The 19,589-nt window shown below is 53.7% G+C and overlaps 2 protein-coding genes across 3 annotated transcripts; one reads left to right on the top strand and one right to left on the bottom strand.

Annotated features, from left to right (window-relative positions):
• Positions 1–262: 262 nt before the first annotated feature.
• On the top strand, positions 263–10,699 carry TMEM143 (transmembrane protein 143). Of its 2 annotated transcripts, none has more exons than XM_038752508.1 (8): positions 263–345; positions 795–1,011; positions 3,551–3,655; positions 5,726–5,920; positions 6,257–6,387; positions 6,956–7,235; positions 8,761–8,941; positions 9,720–10,699. In XM_038752508.1, the coding sequence occupies exons 1-8, from the start codon at positions 305–307 to the stop codon at positions 9,971–9,973; spliced, it is 1,404 nt and encodes a 467-aa protein (XP_038608436.1). In that variant the 5' UTR covers positions 263–304; the 3' UTR covers positions 9,974–10,699. The 2 variants fall into 2 exon arrangements, with proteins under 2 accessions (XP_038608436.1, XP_038608437.1); XM_038752509.1 differs by lacking the exon at positions 263–345 and adding an exon at positions 418–547.
• A 1,425-nt stretch (positions 10,700–12,124) lies between these two features.
• Positions 12,125–15,824, bottom strand: EMP3 (epithelial membrane protein 3). The gene is made up of 5 exons (XM_038753012.1): positions 15,764–15,824; positions 14,613–14,708; positions 13,049–13,154; positions 12,678–12,818; positions 12,125–12,375 (listed from the first exon to the last, which is right to left on the bottom strand). The coding sequence occupies exons 2-5, from the start codon at positions 14,688–14,690 to the stop codon at positions 12,206–12,208; spliced, it is 495 nt and encodes a 164-aa protein (XP_038608940.1). The 5' UTR covers positions 14,691–14,708; positions 15,764–15,824; the 3' UTR covers positions 12,125–12,205.
• Positions 15,825–19,589: the final 3,765 nt, after the last annotated feature.

Genomic DNA, 19,589 nt, shown 5'->3' with positions numbered 1-19,589 from the left:
CGGGGAAGGGGGCGGGGCCTCGGCGGCCGTTGGCCGCCGCGGCGCGCGCGCAGGCCTGCCCTCGCCCCGCCCATCTGGCGCTCCTCCCGAGGCGCGGGAGGAGAAGAAGGACGCGCATGCGCGTGATGTGAGTGACGCACGGAAAAAAAGGGTGGGGGGGCTTAAGTACAACGCATGCGCCTCCGGCAGGGCGGCGCCCGATCTCTTTCACGCATGCGCAAAAGGGACGGCCTAGCGGAGAAGCCCGTTCCCGCCATGCGTCTCTGGAAAGGCTGAAGCTCGGGGCTTTGTGGGCCGCTTGCGCATGCGCAGGAGGTTCTCAATGTCAGGGCAGCCCTGGCTGAGGTGAGCGGGCTTGGTCCCCACCCCTGAGGTCCTGTGATGTAGGATTTAGGGGTGGGTTCCCGGGAAACCCGATGCCGAACCCGCCCCGTATCCCCTGGAGAATCAGCTTTCCTTCTGGGGAGCAGCACTGGCTTCCAGTGATAACGTGATGACCTTTGACCCCAGCCTAGTGATGCCAACTGGGCCACATGGGAACGAATGGGTAATGGCATCATTGGGGTGAGGCCCACAGGGGAGGGTCACCCCAATTTCTGGGCTCCCAAGATTTGGAAAACTGCTATGACCTTTGACCCTCGCTCCACAGCCTAGTCTTGCCAAACTTGTTACGTGGTAAGCACTAGGGCCCTGGCCCTCTTAAGCTTTGGCCATACCACCCTGACCCCGTAATGACGAGGCTTCTGGGGATTGGGTGGTACCAGCCGATTCATCCTCTCCTCCGTCCTCCACAGGCTCCCGGGGCCTTGCTGGCTCCGGGTGGCCCGGGCCACCTGGGGACCGGGTGGCCGCGGATGCACCCCACCCTTCCGGCCCCTCTCCTCCCTGGCCTCTAAGATGGGTGAATACCGGAGAATGTGGAATCCGACCGAGCCCCGGGACTGGGCCCAACAGTACCGAGAACGCTTCATCCCCTTCTCAAAGGACCAGCTGCTGCAACTTCTCCAGCAGGTACCGGGATAGCGTCTTCCTCCATCCCTGCCTCCATTCCCAATTTACCATATACTTCTATTAATGTCTGTCTCCCCCTCTAGACTGTAAACTTGTTGTGGGCGGGGCTACCTTCAAGACATCTCCATCTGGATGTCTGCCTGCCATCTAAAACTCAATATGTCCAAGACCGAACTCCTCATCTTCCCTCCCAAACCCTGCCCTCTCCCTGACTTTCCCAACACTGTAGACGGCACTACCATCCTTCCCGTCTCACAAGCCCACAACCTTGGTGTCATCCTCGACTCCGCTCTCTCGTTCACCCCACACATCCGGTCTCACCTCCACAACATTGCCAAGATCCGCCCTTTCCTCTCCATCCCAACCGCAACCCTGCCGGTTCAGTCTCTCATCCTATCCCGACTGGATTACTGCATCAGTCTCCTCTCTGATATCCCATCTTCCTGTCTCTCCCCACTTCAGTCTGTTCTTCACTCTGCTGCCCGGATTATCTTTGTGCAGAAACGCTCTGGGCATGTTACTCCCCTCCTCAAAAATCTCCAGTGGCTGCCTGTCAACCTACGAATCAAGCAAAAACTCCTCATTCTCGGCTTCAAGGGTCTCCATCACCTTGCCCCCTCCTACCTCACCTCCCTTCTCTCCTTCTCCAGCCCAGCCCTCACCCTCTGCTCCTCTGCCACTAACCTCCTCACTGTACCTCATTCTCGCCTGACCTGCCATCGACCCCTGGCCTGGAATGCCCTCCCTTCGCACATCCGCCAAGCTAGCTCTCTTCCTCCCTTCAAAGCCCTACTGAGAGCTCACCTCCTCCAGGAGGCCGTCCCAGATTGAGCCCCCTTTTTCCTCTCCTCCTCCCCATCCCCCCAACCCTACCTCCTTCCCCTCCCTACAACACGTATATATTTGTACAGATTTATTACTCTTATTTTCCTTGTACATATTTACTATTCTATACCTGTCTATATGTTTTGTTGCCTGTCTCCCTGTTGTAATAATAGTGATGGCGTTTACTAGGTGCTTACTAAGTGCAAAGCACTGTTCTAAGTGTTGGGGAGGTTACAAGGTGATCAGATTGTCCCACAGGGGGCTCACAGTCTTCATCCCCATTTTTTAGATGAGGGAACTGAGGCACAGAGAAGTTAAGTGACTTGTCCAAAGTCACACAGTTGACAGTTGGCCTTGTAGATTGTGAGCCCGTTGTTGGGTAGGGACCGTCTCTATCTGTTGCCGACTTGTACTTCCCAAGTGCTTAGTACAGTGCTCTGCACACAGTAAGCGCTCAATAAATACGATTGAATGAATGAATGAATTTTGTAGTCCCCCAAGTGTTTAGTTTAGTACTCTACACAGAGTAAATGCTCAGTAAATACGATTGAATGAATTGAGCAAATGAATGAATACCTTCTGGAGGCTTTGGGAGTAGGAATTGTTCCTGGACCACGGCTCCTCTGAGCTTCTGTGACATCAATTCTCCCTGCTACAAGAGATGGCTGTCCCAGGATAGGAATTTTAATCGGCTGATGGGTTGCTGGAAAGCTAGAGGGAGCTAATAATAATAATGATGGTATTTGTTAAGCACTTACTATGTGCAAAGCACTGTTCTAAGCGCTGGGGAGGTTACAAGGTGAGCAGATTGTCCCACGGGGGCTCACAGTTTTAATCCCCATTTTACAGATGAGGTAACTGAGGCACAGAGAAGATAAGTGACTTGCCCAAAGTCACACAGCTGACAGTTGGCGGAGCCGGTATTTGAACCCATGACCTCTGACTCCAAAGCCCGTGCTCTTTCCACTGAGCTACGCTGCGTCATCACCTTCAGTGAATCAATTGTCTTTATTGAGCGCTTACTGTGTGCGGAGCACTGTACTAAGCGCTTGGGTGAGTACACTATAACAGAGATCATATACACGTTCCCTGCCCACAGTGAACTTCCAATTTAGAGGGGGAGACAGACGGATTGCATTCCATTACGGATATGTACAAAAGTGCTATGGGGCTGAGGGAAGGGGTGAATAAAGGCCTCCTCCTCCAGGAGGCCTTCCCAGACTGAGCCCCTTCCCTCCTCTCCCCCTCGTCCCCCTCTCCATCCCCCGCATCTTACCTCCTTCCCTTCCCCACAGCACCTGTATATATGTATATATGTTTGTACATATTTATTACTCTATTTATTTTACTTGTACATATCTATTCTATTTATTTTATTTTGTTAGTATGTTTGGTTTTGTTCTCTGTCTCCCCCTTTTAGACTGTGAGCCCACTGTTGGGCAGGGACTGTCTCTATATGTTGCCAATTTGTACTTTCCAAACGCTTAGTACAGTGCTCTGCACACAGTAAGCACTCAATAAATACGATTGATGATAAAGGGTGAAAATTCTAGTGCACCCTCCTTCAAACTTTGGAGAAGATTTTGGTTCAGTGTCTCCCACTCCAGTTTGAAGGAATGGATTTTAAGCAGGATTGGTTGCCATGGCTTCTGGACTTTGTTTCCTCCCCCTTGCCTCAGTTTCCTAGCTTTTCCCTCTTGACCTCCGTGCACAGGAGTTTCATACCACCCCCGCGGAAAAAGCTGATCTCCTGGCATTCGCGACGCATGTGGACTCCTGCATCTTGTACCACTATCACCTCATCCTCACCCAGCTTCAGGTAAAGGGAGGAGGGGCGCAGGCCTTCACGAACAAGGGGAGAGGGATGGGTGATTTTCCTTGCCCTCTGTCCCATAGTTTTCTGTTTTAAACAGGTTTGCATAGACGGGAGGCCGCGTGGACTCTAATGATCTTAAACGCTTTCTTGTGTCAGCTGTGTGACTTTGGGCAAGTCACTTCACTTCTCTGTGCCTCAGTTCCCTCATCTGTAAAATGGGGATTAAGACTGTGAGCCCTCCATGGGACAACCTCATCACCTTGTAACCTCCCCAGCACTTAGAACAGTGCTTTGCACATAGTAAGCGCTTAATAAATGCTATCATTATTATTATTATTATTGTGCCAGGCCCCGGACTAAACCCTGGGGTAGATACAAGATAAACTGGACGCAGTCCCTGCCCCGTGGGGCCCCAGTCTAAATCAGAGGGAGGACGATTTAATCCCCATTTTCCAGATGAGGTAACTGAGGCACAGAGAAGTTAAGTGATTTGCCCAAGGTCACGCAGCACACAAGTGGTGGAGGTGGAATTAGAACCCAAATCCTTCTGTACTAAGCACTTGAGAGAGTACAGTATAACAGACACATTACCTGCCCACAATGAGTTTACAGTCTAAAGGGGGAGGCAGACATTAATAGAAATAAATACATTATAGGTATGGACGTAAGTGCTGTGGGGCTGGAGCGGGGCTAATCCAGGTTACGGGGGCTGGAGAAGGCCCAGACTTCCTCCTCCTCTTCCTCAGTTCCTAGTCTCCATTTCCCCTTTCCTGGCTTCCTGTGAATCCGTACCCCTGCCGGAGCACCCCGAGAGTAATGGGGAGGGAGAAACAGGCGATGGGCTATGGGGTTGTGGGCACTCAAGGAAGCCGTGAAAGGCAGGAAGGATGGGTTGGGATTAGGGGAGGTGGCAAGAGAATTGAGGGATTGGGCCAGCAGTGAAGGGGACAGATGGGGGAACAGAGTTCCAGTTACATAAATATGCGTCTCTGTGCGGATGTAGTTCTGGATTTACTCTTTCAGCATTTACCGTGAGAAGCAGGGTGGCCTGGATGTCAGAAGGTCATGGGTTCTAATCCCGGCTGTGCCACTTGTCTGCTGTGTGACCCTGGGCAAGTCACTTAACTTCTCTGGGCCTCAGTTACCTCACCTGCAAAATGAGGTTTGAGACTACGAGCTCCATGTTGGATAGGGACTGTGTCCAACCCGATTTGCTTGTTTCCATCCTGGTGCTTAGTACAATGCTTGACAACAAATACCGCAAGTATTATTATTATTATTAGATATCACTATTATTACTACCTCTGGTGCCCGTAACAGCCCTGCTGGCCGGAGCAGGCACAGAGCCAAGGGTAGGGAAGCAGCGTGGCTCAGTGGAAAGAGCCCGGGCTTGGGAGTCAGAGGTCATGGGTTCTAATCCCAGCTCCACCGCTTGTCAGCTGTGTGACTTTGGACAAGTCACTTAACTTCTCTGGGCCTCAGTTCCCTCATCTGGAAAATGGGGATTAAGACTGTGAGCCCCATGTAGGACAACCTGATGACCTTGTATCCACCCCAGCGCTTAGAACAGTGCTTGGCACATAGTAAGCGCTTAACAAATACCAACATTATTATTAAGGATAGGCCCAGTTTGCCACCCAGTTGGGTGGCAAAGAGGCACACCGACTGAGGTGTTGCTTGAAACCTTATTGGATAATGCTAATAATAATGATAGCATTTATTAAGCGCTTACTATGTGCAAAGCACTGTTCTAAGGGCTGGGGAGGTTACAAGGTGATCAGGTTGTCCCACGTGGGGCTCACAGTCTTCCTCCCCATTTTACAGATGAGGTCACTGAGGCACACAGACTTGCCCAAAGTCACACAGCTGGCAGTTGGCGGAGCCGAGATTTGAACCCGTGACCTCCGACTCCAAAGCCCGGGCTCTTCCCCCTGAGCCAAGCTGCTTCAGTGCTTGGGGGAATACAGTACGTTAGAGTCGGCATTGCTGAGAAAGTGGCCTGGGGCCCGAAGCGTGCCTAATTATGCCTGACCCCTGCTTCCCTCTTCCTCCTCCCCTTCCCCACCCTCCCAGACTCTGTACGGTCCCATTAACCCCGATCGAGAAACCCTGGGGGAACCATCGCTAACGGACCTCCAGCGGTTGGCCAACGAGCAGGAGGTCTTGCGGGAGCTAGAGCCGCTGCTGGCCCAGGCCAACTTCTCCCCGTTGTCGGAGGATGCCGTGGCCTACGCCCTCGTCGTCCACCACCCTCAGGATGAGGTCCAGGTACGAGCTGGCCCAACTAACCGGGGGATTACACCACCCAGTAGCCCCTGGGGTGGCCGGCCCCCCGATCTAGAGGAGGACCGTGGGAGCCGGAGAGCGTGAAACACCCGACTGCCGAAGAAGGGCCCCGGGAAGAGACCCTCCTGGACCCACTTCATCTAGGAGATGTAAAAAATTAGCGTTCCCTCCAGCCCGTAGGGCCGTATCCAGGAGCCACCGGGATTGACGGGAGTTGGGGTTCAAGGGACACTGGGGTCTTTGGAAACTTGAGGCAGGAGCAGTGGCGGTGACCTACTCTACCCCCCAAACAGCTGCCATCTCCCCTGCCCACCCCAGGTGAATATCAGCCTGGACCAGTATGTCTACATGCAGTTCTGGGCCCTGGGCCAAAGGGTCGGGCAGCTCCCGCTGAAGTCCAGCGTGGGGTCGAAGCGTGGCTTCTTCACCAAATCCCCCCCTGCCGAGAGGTGAGATGGGAGAGTGCCCCACTAGGATGGATTTGACCCCCGGCCCAAGTTCCCTCTGGCCTGGAACTCCCTCCCGCTTTACGGGTCCTAATCCTGGCTCAGTCACTTGTCTGCTGTGTGACTTGGGGCAAGTCGCTTCACTTCTCTGTGCCTCAGCTACCTCGTCTGTAAAATGGGGCTTGAAACCGTGAGCCCTGTGTGGGGCAGGGACCGCGTCCAACCCGATTTGCTTGTATCCAGCGCTCAGTTCAGTGCCCGGCATGTAGTCAGCACTTAACAGATACCATGATTATTATATCCCTGTGGACAGGGACTGTGTCTGCTTATTGTTGTATTGTACTCTCCCAAGCGCTTAGTACAGTGCTCTGCAGTAGTGAGGGGTCAATAAATGATTGAATGAACGATGGCATTTTAGCCCTCGCTCTCCAGACTGTCGTGGGCTGCAGCATGAGAGAGGTAGGTGGGACTAATCGGGGGAGCAGGGGTGGACTTTGGGTGTCTGTGGGGGGGTCCTGGGGTTCGGTATCGCCCCCTCCCATCCCTAACCTCCTCTCCGACCTCCGTCCAGGCGGTACTTTAAACGGGTGGTGGTGGCGGCCCGAACCCGGAAAGGACACATGGTGCTGAAGAGCTTTAAGGACACGCCGCTGGAGGGGCTGGAGCAGCTGTTGCCCGAGCTGAAGGTGCGGATGCCCTTCCTGCAGCGCGCCCTGCTCCACGGCACCTTGCTGGTCAGCGGCCTGGCCATCTTCGTCAACGTCGGCATGGTGGTCCTGTCCGACCTCAAAATCGCCTCCTCCCTCCTCCTGCTCCTCTTCGCCGGGTTCATGAGCGTCCGAGCCTCGAAGGTGAGCTCTTCCGCCCGCCCCGCGCCCCTTCCTGCCCCCCCAGCCGCCCCCAGCCTCCCTCAGGGCTCCGTTCATTCAATTGTATTTATTGAGCTAATACAGTGCTAAGTGCTTAGTACAGTGCTCTGCACATAGTAAGCGCTAAATAAATACGATTGATTGATTGATTGAGCGCTTACTGTGTGCAGACCGCTGTACTAAGCGCTAGGGAGAATATAATAAGCGGACATATTCCCTGCCCACAGCGAGCTTACAGTCCATCATCATCAATCGTATTTATTGAGCGCTTACTATGTGCAGAGCACTGTACTAAGCGCTTGGGAAGTACAAATTGGCAACATATAGATACAGTCCCTACCCAACAGTGGGCTCACAGTCTAAAAGGGGGAGACAGAGAACAAAACCAAATGTACTAACAAAATAAAATAAATAGAATAGATATGTACAAATAAAATAAATAAATAAAGTCCAGAGGGGGAGACTCCAGCCTGCTCCCCACAGGTCTCTTAGAAGGCCTGGAAGTCAGAAGGCCATGGGTTCTAATCCTGGCTCCGTCACTTGTCTACTGTGTGACCTTGGGCAAGTCACTTCACTTCTCTGGGCCTCAGTGACCTCATCTATAAAATGGGGGTGGAGATTGTGAGCCCCATGTAGGGCCGGTACCGTATCCAACCTGATTTGCTTGAATCATCATCAGTCGTATTTATTGAGCGCTTACTGTGTCCAGAGCACTGTACTAAGCGCTTGGGAAGTACAAGTTGGCAACATATAGAGACAGTCCCTACCCAACAGTGGGCTTACAGTCTAAAAGACTGAATCCACCCCAGCACTTAGCCAGCATAAAGTAAGTGCTTAACGAATACCATAATTATTATTATTACGATGAAGTGACACGCCCAAGGCCCCACAGCAGACAAGTGGCAGACCCAGGATTCGACTGTGAGCACTACGTTTGACAGGGACTGTGTCCAACCTGATTATCTTGTATTTTCCCCAGACTTAGAACAGTGCCTGGTACATAATAAGGGCTTCACAAATGCCACTATTATTATATAATATAATAATAATAATAATGATGGCATTTATTAAGCGCTTACTATGTGCAAAGCACTGTTCTAAGCGCTGGGGAGGTTACAAAGTGATCAGGTTGTCCCACGGGGGGCTCACAGTCTTAGTCCCCATTTTCTAGATGAGGTAACTGAGGCCCAGAGAAGTTAAGTGACTTGCCCAAAGTCACACAGCTGACAGTTGGTGGAGCCGGGATTTGAACTCTGACAGTAAGCGCTCAATAAATACGGTTGATGATGATGATGATGATGACTCCAAAGCCCGGGCTCTTGCCACTGAGCCACACCGCTTCTCCGTTCCAGAGCTCAGGGGAGGATCGGAGGCTGACGTGGGGATGCCGCAGGGTGGGAGAATCAGGTGCCTGGGTACCGGGAAGGGTGAAGAGTCCCCCCCGGGACCTGAAGAGCTGTGGGGAGGGGGTCCCCCCGGATCTCTGACCCCACCCCCTCTTCCATAGATGTTCGAACAGCGGCGGAACCGGCAGGCCCTGGAGTTGGCCCACATGCTGTACTTCCGCAGCACGTCCAACAACTCGGAGCTGCTGAGTGCCCTGGCGCTGCGGGCACAGGAGGAGCATGCCAAGGAGGCCCTGTTGGCGCACAGCTTCCTAGGGCGCCGAGAACCTGGGCCCCCCGAAGGTAGGGACCCCACCCCCTCCTTGCCCTCCCCGCCCACCACGCCAGTCACGGTACATTGAACAGTGACCCCACCATGGGACAGCTGGAGAACGAGGGGAGATTGGACACCTGGGGCCTGAGAAGAGGGTAGAGTGACCTATCTGGGGCTCCTCCTCCCTCCCCGCCACAATCTTCTGGACACCAGGCACTTATCCGGATCCTGCTCTCCCCACCCCCGAGACCCTCAGGGCCCACCCCTAGGTTTTGCCTCGTAGGTACTGGGGATCTCTGGAGGTTTGCTAATCTTCTCCACACCCCTGCCATGAGGAGGGCCTAGGGCAGTGTCAGAATGTTTCTAGGAGGCAGAATAACCAGTGCGGCAGCTAGGCACCCTGCCCCCCTCCCCCTCCTGTCTAGTCCATCCCCACTCCACTATGCTGCAGCTGGGCCCCCTGCCTTGAAGCACAGGGCTGCTGCCCCCCAAACTTCTAGGGTTGGGGCTTGCACAGGGGGATGCAGGTCGCTCCCAGTGCCCGTCTCTCAGGCTCCCAGATTTTGAATCCCAGGAATTCCGTCTCTCAAGTTGTTTAGCTCCCAGGAAGAGGGAGGGAGGGTTACCCCAGTGTCCGGGTGGACCCTGTCCTGCTGCTGGCTGCCCCCAGGGCTGGGTGTGGGCATTCTGGTCTCTGCTTCCGGTTGTGGCAGGGGAGAGTGGAGGGCTTGGGTGGGTTGAGTGAGGTGGGAAGGGGGGCCCTTCAGTCTTCTCTGACATCTATCATCTGTGGCCCTGTACCTCCAGAGGCAGCGCCCTGGCTCCAGAAGCAGGTGGAGAACTGGCTGCTGGCCCGCAGCGGCTTTGACATCTGCTTCAACGGAGCCCGGGCCATCTCCCATCTGCACGCCCTCCCCCAGGAGCTCCCACCCGCAGCTCCTCCCCATCTCCTCCAGCTCCTCCCTCTTGCCCCCAACCCTCAGGACACCCATCTGGACCCTGCCACTCCCACCTCCCAGGCCTCAGAGGGCTCTCCCCAGAATCTGCCCCAAGGACACTGACACCCAGGGACCCCAGGGGACTCCCAGTTCACCTCTAGTCTTCCCCCTCACCCGCAACTCAGTCCATTTGTGCATCCTGGCCCGGGAACTCCTCTCCACCCACCCCAGGCCCTCACTTCTCCTCAGTTCCTCCCCTCTCCAGAATTCCCATTCCTTTTCTCTGTGCATCCTGGCCCAGGAACCTCTCCACCCACCCCAGGCCCTCCCCTCTCCTCTGCTCCTTTGCTCCTCTACCCTCCAGAATTCCCATTCCCTCTCTCTGTGCCTCAGGACCCAGGAAGCCCCTTCCCTGACACTCCTCCCCAGGATGCCGACGCCTTGGGGAGGACGTCTAACGCTAAGGCCACCCCGTAGCCCTTCCTCCTTAACTGGGGAGCCCTCCTACAGCCCCTGCACCTTCCTTCCCCCAACAACTTCCTCCTAGTGCCTTGGTGCCCAGCCCCCCCAAAAACCCTGGGGGTTATCCTGCCATTGCCTGCCACCGTAGGACTCTTGGGGAGATATGCTACCTCTTCTCCATCCTCCTCATCTTCTCCCTTTCCTCTCCTGTCTCCATCGCGGCTCTCCCCTCCCATCCTCGTGCAATATTGATGACCCCCAAGCTTGGGTCGCTGCAGCACCTCCACCCTCTGGCGGGGGCAGGGGGTACCCCTCTCCCTCAACACCCTCTTATAGCCGCAGAGTTACTCCCTCAGGGAGCTTAATAAAGTCATATTTATATCACAATCCGAATCCCAAGGTCCATCTTAATAGTAGAAATTGTGGTATTTGGGAAATACTTCCTGTGATGATAATAACTGTGGTACTTAAGCACCTGTTATGTGCCAAGCACTGTACGAAGTGCTGGGGTAAATACAAGATAATTGGATCCCACCTGGGTCTCGCAGTCTAAGTTGGAGGGAGAGCAGGGATTGAATTTTGCAGATGAGGGAACTGAGGCACAGAGAAGTGAAGTGACTTGCTCCAAGTCACACAGCAGACAAGGGGCGGAGCCAGGATTAGAAACCAGGTCCTCTGACTCAGGCCCCTGTTCTTTCCTCTGGGCTCCGCTGTTTCTCAGAGTTTCCACTGTGTGCCAAACACTGTACTAAGCACTGGGCTAGATAAGTAGGTTGGACACAGTCCCTGCCCCACGAAGGGGTTTAAAGTCTAAATAGGAGAACCGGTATTTAAGCCTCATTTTACAGATCATCATCATCATCAATCGTATTTATTGGGCGCTTACTATGTGCAGAGCACTGTACTAAGCGCTTGGGAAGTACAAATTGGCAACATATAGAGACAGTCCCTACCCAACAGTGGGCTCACAGATGAGGAAACTGAGGCACAGAGAGGTTGTGATGTGCTCAGTATCACACAGCAGACAAGTGGCAGAGCTAGGATCAGAACCCAGGTCCTTTGACTCCCAAACCTGGGCTCTCTCCACTAGGCCACACTGCTTAGGGCCCTGGGCGCTAAGGGAGGGCTGATTTAGTTGGCCGTAGGGACCTTGAATGGCCCCAGAGGTTGATGGATTTTGGGACAGGCCTGGGAACTGAAGGGGATGTAGCCCACCTGGTGCCTTTGGATCCACACACTGGGGCGAAGTGCTGGGGTCCCTGAGAGGAGAATGGGGGAGTCACTGGAATGATGGGAAGTGAGAGCAGCATGGCCTAGTGGAAAGAGCACAGGCCTTGGAATCAGAGGACCTGGGTTCTAATCCTGGCTCTGCCAGGTGCCTACTGTGTGAATTTGGGTAAGTCACTTAACTTCTCTGTGCCTCAGTTCCCTCACCTGTAAAATGAGGATTAAGAATCGTGAGCCCCACGTGGGACAGGGACCTTATCCAACCTGATTACTTCTGTCCACCGCTTAGTTCAATGCCTGGCACAGAGTAAGTGCTTAACAAATACCATTAAAAATCCCCCAACACCTCCGTGCCTCAGTTTCCTCATCTGAAACGTGGGGATTCAGTGCCTGTTCTCCCTCCCACTGAGACCGTGAGCCCCTGTGGGACAGGGACTGTGTTTGACCCGTTCAACTTGTATCTACCCCTGCGCTTAGAACGGTGCTTGACACATAGCGCTTAACAAACGCCGTGGTTTAAGAAAAAGTTAGGGAGGACATACCTGGGGTCTCTGAAGGAATGGGACAGTGGACAAGAGGGCGAGCTAGTTACAGAGCGATGGGCCGGGCAGTTTAATCTGAAAATACAAATCCTGATTACACACGGGCACTGGGGGCATGGGGCGGTCATTCGCGCTTCCTCAGGTGGATGTAGATCAGCCCGCTGGCCAGGGCCAGTGGGAAGGCCACCCAGGCCAGGACAAAGCAGTAGCCAAAGCTGCCGCCGGGAGGTCGGCCCTTCTGGAACTCTTCCACGTGAACAGCATAGATCACGGCCCCGGTGAAGACCGCCACGCCTGATGGGGGTGGGACAGAAGAGCTGCGTCAGTGTTGGGACCCAGGCAACCTGCCTTCCAGCCCCGGCCTCTTTCCCCCCTCCCTCTCCCACGTCTGGGAACAGCGAAGGGAATCTTTGTCCGGTCTTCATTAGCCCTAGAGGCCTGGCCAAAACTCTCAGCAGGCCCTGAGGCCGGCTTTCCCAGACAGCACTCTAGGGTTGGGCAGGGCCTCAGCAGCCGGTGATCATCCCAAGCCCCAGGGACTTCTAATCCCACCCTCCCCATGCTGAACCCCGACGGCTCCCCCTCCCCAGCCTTACTGGTGCACAGCTGGCAGACACCGGTGGCGTAGAAGAGGCCGCCCCGACGCATGGTGTAGAGCTGGAACATGAAGAGGATGAAGGAGAAACAGCAAAAGAGCAAAGACAGGACCATCAACGCCTGCACTGCTCGCAGCCAGTCTGGAAGGATGCAGGGAGAAGGATGAGAGGTCAGAGGGTGTCTCCCAGCTCCGCTCCTGGGTTCCTCATCCTCCAGGCCTCAGAAGCCCAACCTTCGGTCTGCCCTGCTCCTCCCACCACAGTTTGAGCCACAGCTGTGGCCTTCCAAGCCCCACCCCCCCGCTTTAAGGCCCACCCCTTGCTTGCCAAGGGTCAGGCCTTATCGCCCGCTCCCTTGGGAGCAGCCTCACCGTTGTCACTGACGTGGCTGCAGGCCCAGGTTTGCGAATTGTTGCTCTGCACACAGTCATACCACAGGTTGACCGATTCCCGGCCACCGGGGAGGGTCCACCATGCCTGCAGCGGAGGGGGAGAGGGGGGTCAGAGGACGTGGGGGCGGTTGAGGGGTCGCCCCCACCCTGGGCTTCCAGCCGAGGGGGCTAAGCCATCTTTGCCTCCATACTGTGTGCCCCCTGAGTATCTTGTGTCTGTCCGGCACTTGGTACAATATTTGGCACACGGTAAGTGCTTAAAATATATCGAAGCAGCGAGGCCTAGCAGACAGAGCAGAAGGAGTCATCATCAATCGTATTTATTGAGCGCTTACTGTGTGCAGAGCACTGTACTGAGCGCTTATAATAATGGCGTTTACTAAGCGCTTACTATGTGCAAAGCACTGTTCTAAGCGCTGGGGAGGTCACAAGGTGATCAGGTTGTCCCACAGGGGGCTCACAGTCTTCATCCCCATTTTACAGATGAGGGAACTGAGGCCCAGAGAAGTGAAGTGACTTGCCCAAAATCACCCAGCTGACAAGTGGTGGAGCTGGGATTTGAACTCATGACCTCTGACTCCAAAGCCCGGGCTCTTTTCCACTGAGCCACGCTGCTTCTCTAAATCAGAAGTCTGACTCTAAGTCAGAGTCTTAGTTAGACTCTAAGTCTAAGTCTGACTCTGTCAGAGTCAGTCTGACTCCTTCTCTGAGTCAGAAGGACCTGGGTTCTAATCCACACTCCGCCACTTGTCTGCTGTGTGACCTTGGTCAAGTCACTTCACTTCTCTATGCTTCAGTTACCTCATCTGTAAAATGGGGACAAAGACGGTGAGGCCCACGTGGGACAGGGACTGTGTCCAACGTGATTAGCTTGTATCTATCCCAGTGCTTAGAACAGTGCTTGACACATAGTATGCGCTGAACGACTACCATCATTATTATTATATACCAGCTTTTGCGGGCAGGACTCCCACCCCTCTCTCATACCAAATCTCCGACAAGACCCGAGCATTTCTGAGCAGAACCGAAAAGCACCCGCGTCTGGTCATTCTGACCCTTAAGTGATTCGTACCGGCCCACGGCCCCCACCCTACTGACTCTACCCCTTTGATCCTCCCCCCCACCAACACTAATCAGAATGAAGAGGCGGGATCACCGGAGACCGGGTGATGGGAAAGAAGGAGTGGAGTAAAGGAGAAGGCCCAACCCAAGTTAATTTAGATATGGTATTTATTTAAGCATTTATCATGGCTAAGGGCTGGGGTACATACCAGATCATCAGATGGAACAGGAAGTCAGAAAGAACGAGGTGGGGGTGAAGATAAAGATGATGAAGAATGGGGGGGCAGAGATAAGTGAGATGGAAGGGGCAGATTTGGGGAATGTTGGCGCCTGGGAGGGAGAAGGGTGGAGTTGGGTAGAGAGTGGATGGAAACAGGGGGGAAAAGATTCAGTAATGTGAAAAGGTGTCCCGGCCCGCCCGCCCCAAAGCCTGTCTCCCAGTCCTTCCCGGTGTCCCCCAGTTTCCCACCCCAGGTCTGACCTTGTCCAGCGTGGCGATGAAGAGGAGGATGAGGATGAGAACGTGGAGGGCAGAGACGACCAAGAGGAGGACCGACATGGTGGCTTTGGAGTGGAGCTAAGGGGGAGGGAAAAGGCTCAAGCTAGGTTTGGGCCTTGGTGCCCGGGAGCCTGGGTCCCTGAGAGGGGATGGAGCTGAAGGGGAGAGTTGGAGAAAGGGGGCTCCGAACCCCTTGAGGAAGGGGAGCCGGATGTCCGGGTGGACAGCAGGAGCTGGGGGTTTGGGGGAGAACTGGAGAGTGGGGAGCAGGATTTCTGGGGGCTAGCAATCCATCGACTGATCAATCAGAGGCTCCAGGGCTCAGCCTTGGGGGTCGGGCCAGGGTGAGTGTAATGGGGACCAGATGCTGCCAGTCACGTGTTCCCCAAACCTCTCTCCTCTCCCGGGTTTTGGCGGCAGGGGTGGGAGAAGTTGGCTGCAGGCATCCTGCCCCCAGCTCTCCACCCCCCGCCCTCCAGGGGCCCAGCTGTCCCGACTTAGCGTCCCACTCCCTGCCCCACCCTCCGGGGGCCCCAGGCGTCCTCTGCTCCAGCCCCCTCCATTCGCCCTCCTCCAGCACCCCACTTTCCTCGGGGACCCAAGCTTCCGGACCCCCAGAGAGCCCATGACTCACCCATGGGGTGGGGTGGGGAGGGTGGGGGGTGAGTCAGTTGGTGACTCACCCTAGGAGGGCACGGACCATGCATCCCCCCCTCTTCCCTGGGCAAGGACCAATGCATCTCCCCCACTATCCTCTCTCCTCCCCTCCCTCTGCCTCTCCGTCCCCACCCCCAGGGTCCCCCGACTTCAAACTCAGCTGAGATCTCACAGTTCTCACCTGGGAGCTCAGGGTCTCCAGGGAAGACCCCCCACCCCGCCCCCTCCCTGCCTGGGACAGGATATTTGGGTCCAAGGGAGTGGGCCTGGAGGGAGGGTGGCAGCTGTCTGGATTCCTGGGGGCCCTGTCCCACTGTCCCCAGCTGGGGGGAAGTTGGGGGGTCCCCACCCGAGCCAGAGTGCGGCGGGAATGGGCGGCAGGAAGAGAGTTGGGGGTGGATGGAGGGAGGGTCTCCTTCCCTTTGGGGTCCCCCGCCCCCCAGCCCCACCCGAATAACGGAGCAGTCCTCACTCACCCAGAGCCGAGCGGAGCGGAGGAAGTGAAGTTCTTGTCCCGCTCCCTCAACAACACCCCCCCGCCCTTTAGTCTCCCTCCTTCCGTCCCCTATCCGGCCCCCCCGCCCACCCCCCCAAACCCCGGTCTCCTCCTCCTCCTCCTCTCTCCCTCTCTCCGGCCTCCTTCCCCGACTCCTCCCTCCTCCGCTCCACCCTGCTCTTCTCTCCCCATCTCTCTCGGAGACTCCCCTTCTTTGGTCTCTGCGCCCCTCCATCTCTGTCTTCAGTTTATTCATTCAATCGTATTTATTGAGCGCTTACTGTGTGCAGAGCACTGGACTAAGCGCTTGGGAAGTCCAAGTTGGCAACATATAGAGACAGTCCCTACCCAACAATCAATCAATCATATTTATTGAGCGCTTACTGTGTGCAGAGCACTGGACTAAGCGCTTGGGAAGTCCAAGTTGGCAACATATAGAGACAGTCCCTACCCAACAATCAATCAATCGTATTTATTGAGCGCTTACTGTGTGCGGAGCACTGGACTAAGCGCTTGGGAAGTCCAAGTTGGCAACATATAGAGACAGCCCCTACCCAACAATCAATCAATCAATCGTATTTATTGAGCGCTTATTGTGTGCAGAACACTGGACTAAGCGCTTGGGAAGTACAAGTTGGCAACATATAGAGACAGTCCCTACCCAACAATCAATCAATCAATCAATCGTATTTATTGAGCGCTTACTGTGTGCGGAGCACTGTACTAAGTGCTTGGGAAGTACAAGTTGGCAACATATAGAGACAGTCCCTACCCAACAGTGGGCTCACAGTCTAGAAGGGGGAGACAGAGAACAAAACAAAACATATTAACAAAATAAAAGAAGTAGAATAAAGCAGTGTGGCTTAGTGGGAAGAGCATGTCTCTGCCCCATCCTTCTCTGCAGCTCCCCTTTTGATCTTGGGGGAAAAAAAAAATAGAGGCTCACACGTTCATTCAGTCGTATTTATTGAGTGCTAACCGTGAGCGGGGGCTGGGGGGCTGTACTAAGCGCTTGGGAGAGGACAATACAACAATAATCAATCAATCAATTGTATTTATTGAGCGCTCACTGTGTGCAGAGCACTGTACTAAGCGCTTGGATAAACAGACACATTCCCTGCCCACAATGAGCTTACAGTCTAGAGGTAATCCTCACCTCTTCCAAAGCCCCCCTTGGGTTAGGCGAGGGGATTCATTCATTCAGTCGTATTTATTGAGCGCTTACTGTGTGCAGAGCACTGTACTAAGCGCTTGGGAAGTACAAGTTGGCAACATATAGAGACAGTCCCTACCCAACAGCGGGCTCACAGTCTAGAAGGGGGAGACAGAGAACAAAACAGCACATATTAACAAAATAAAATAAGTAGAATAAAGCAGTGTGGCTTAGTGGGAAGAGCACGGGCCTCGGAGTCAGAGGATGTGGGTTCTAATCCCGGCTCTTCCACTTGTTTGCTGTGGGACCTTGGGCAAGTCACTTCACTGCTCTGGGCCTCAGTTTCCTCATCTGTGAAATGGGGATTAAGACTGTGAGCCCCACGTGGGACAACCTGATTACCTTGGATCTACCCCAGCGCTTAGAACAGTAGAACAGTGCTTTGCACATAGTAAGCGCTTAACAAATACCATCATTATTATTATTACTTGGCACATAGTAAGCACTTAACCAATACAATACTAATAATATTTATAATAATATAATATAATCATATATATAATTATTATTATTATGGGGGGATTTAGGTACTGATCCCCCCTGCCCGCCCGCCCCCATCAGTCCCAGTTCCTTATCCCAATCCACGATACTCGGTTTTTATTCTCTTCCGCCTTTTCACTCTGAGATCGCAACTTCCCTCAAGAAGTTTCCAGGAGTAGGGGAGGAAGGGAGGGGTCTGCCAGACACAGCTGGACACGCATGGCTTTCGCTGTCAGTAATGTTTTAAGGCTGGGTAGAAAGTAACATGATCCATCAGGAGGAAGGGAGTGAGATCTGCCAGCCACGGGGAAGCAGCGTGGCTCAGTGGAAACAGCCCGGGCTTTGGAGTCAGAGTTCATGGGTTCGAATCCCGACTCTGCCAATAGTCAGCTGTGTGACTTTGGGCAAGTCACTTCACTTCTCTGTACCTCATCTACCTCATCTGTAAAATGGGGACGAAGATTGTGTGCCCCCCCGTGGGACAACCTGATCACCTTGTAACCTCCCCAGCGCTTAGAAGAGTGCTTTGCACATAGTAAGTGCTTAATAAATGCCATTATTATTATTACTATGAGTCTTCCTACCCTGAACTTGGGGGTCTTCCCCAGAGCCAGGCCTTCCCAGACTGAGCCCCTTCGTTCCTCTCCCCCTCGTCCCCCTCTCCATCCCCTGCATCTTACCTCCTTCTCTTCCCCACAGCACCTGTATATATGTATATATGTTTGTACATATTTATTACTCTATTTATTTTACTTGTACCTATCTATTCTATTTATTTTATTTTGTTAGTATGTTTGGTTTTGTTCTCTGTCTCCCCCTTCTAGACTGTGAGCCCACTGTTGGGTAGGGACTGTCTCTATATGTTGCCAGCTTGTACTTCCCAAGCGCTTAGTACAGTGCTCTGCACACAGTAAGCGCTCAATAAATACGATTGATTGATTGATTTCCCAGCAGATTTAGCAGTTTCCTTAGGAAACCTACTCTTCCTGCTGGCAAAACGGGGAGAGTATTTTCCCATTTTACTCCTGGGGGGGGGAGGGGGGGTTGTGTGTGCTTCAGGACGCCTGGGTTACTGAGGGGGAGAAGGAGAACTGGTGACTTGGAGCCGGTAGCCTGAAGGAAGAGAGAATGACGCCTGGAAAATTGTGCGAAAGAAGAACTGGGGACTGGGAGCCGGACGTCCTGGGTTCCTCAGGAAATCGAGAGTGATGGGGAGGAGATGGACGCCTGGGTTTTCATCCTGGGTTATAAAGCAGGGAGGGAGGCACTGGGTCGCTTCCTGCCTAAGGAAACCACAGCTTTGCCAGCAGAAGAGCCGCCCAGCCCCCGGGAAATGACTTCCCCAGCCCAGGGGAGGAGGCCGCCGGACTCCTGAGTCCCGGGAGATCATCATCATCATCATCATCAATCGTATTTATTGAGCGCTTACTGTGTGCAGAGCAGTGGACTAAGCGCTTGGGAAGTCCAAGTTGGCAACATATAGAGACAGTCCCTACCCAACAGTGGGCTCACAGTCTAAAAGGGGGAGATGGCCCAGCATTGGAGCCCCGGAGTGTGGTGGAGTTGGGGGGACGGTTCCCTCCCCTATAACCTCCCTAGAGCACCTAGCAAGGACCGTACAGTGCTCTGCAATCAATCAATCAATCGTATTTATTGAGCGCTTACTGTGTGCAGAGCACTGGACTAAGCGCTTGGGAAGTACAAGTGGGCAACATAAAGAGACAGTCCCTACCCAACAGTGGGCTCACAGTCTAGAAGGGGGAGACAGAGAACAAAACCAAACATATTAACAAAATAAAATAGAATAGATATGTACAAGTAAAATAGAGGAATAAATATGTACAAACATATATATATATATATATATATATACTCTGCACACAGTAAGCACTCAATAAATATGACAATGAACTACCGGGCTTTCATTCATTCACTCCTTCAATCATATTTATTGAGCGCTTACTGTGTGCACAGCACTGTACTAAGCACTTGGAAAGTACAATTCGGCAACAGATAGAGACAATCACTACCCAACAACGGGCTCACAGTCTAGAAGGGGGAGACAGACAACAAAACCAAACAAGTAGACAGGCAGCCATAGCATCAAAATAGA

The sequence above is a fragment of the Tachyglossus aculeatus genome, chromosome 10 (assembly GCF_015852505.1).
Source record: "Tachyglossus aculeatus isolate mTacAcu1 chromosome 10, mTacAcu1.pri, whole genome shotgun sequence".
In the NCBI taxonomy this organism is placed as follows: Eukaryota; Metazoa; Chordata; class Mammalia; order Monotremata; family Tachyglossidae; genus Tachyglossus; species Tachyglossus aculeatus.
Note: the sequence above shows the minus strand (reverse complement) of the source record. Positions and strands in the feature narration are given on the sequence as shown.

Bases quoted from the DNA above. Each gene is read 5' to 3' on its own strand.
- TMEM143 (XM_038752508.1), top strand. From the start codon at position 305: ATGCGCAGGAGGTTCTCAATGTCAGGGCAGCCCTGGCTGAG. The intron at 346-794 runs GTGAGCGGGCTT...CGTCCTCCACAG, and splicing joins TCAGGGCAGCCCTGGCTGAG to GCTCCCGGGGCCTTGCTGGC. The intron at 3,656-5,725 runs GTAAAGGGAGGA...CCACCCTCCCAG, and splicing joins TCATCCTCACCCAGCTTCAG to ACTCTGTACGGTCCCATTAA.
- EMP3 (XM_038753012.1), bottom strand. From the start codon at position 14,690: ATGTCGGTCCTCCTCTTGGTCGTCTCTGCCCTCCACGTTCTCATCCTC. The intron at 13,155-14,612 runs GTCAGACCTGGG...CCTCCGCTGCAG, and splicing joins TCATCGCCACGCTGGACAAG to GCATGGTGGACCCTCCCCGG. The intron at 12,376-12,677 runs GTAAGGCTGGGG...CACCCCCATCAG, and splicing joins TGTCTGCCAGCTGTGCACCA to GCGTGGCGGTCTTCACCGGG.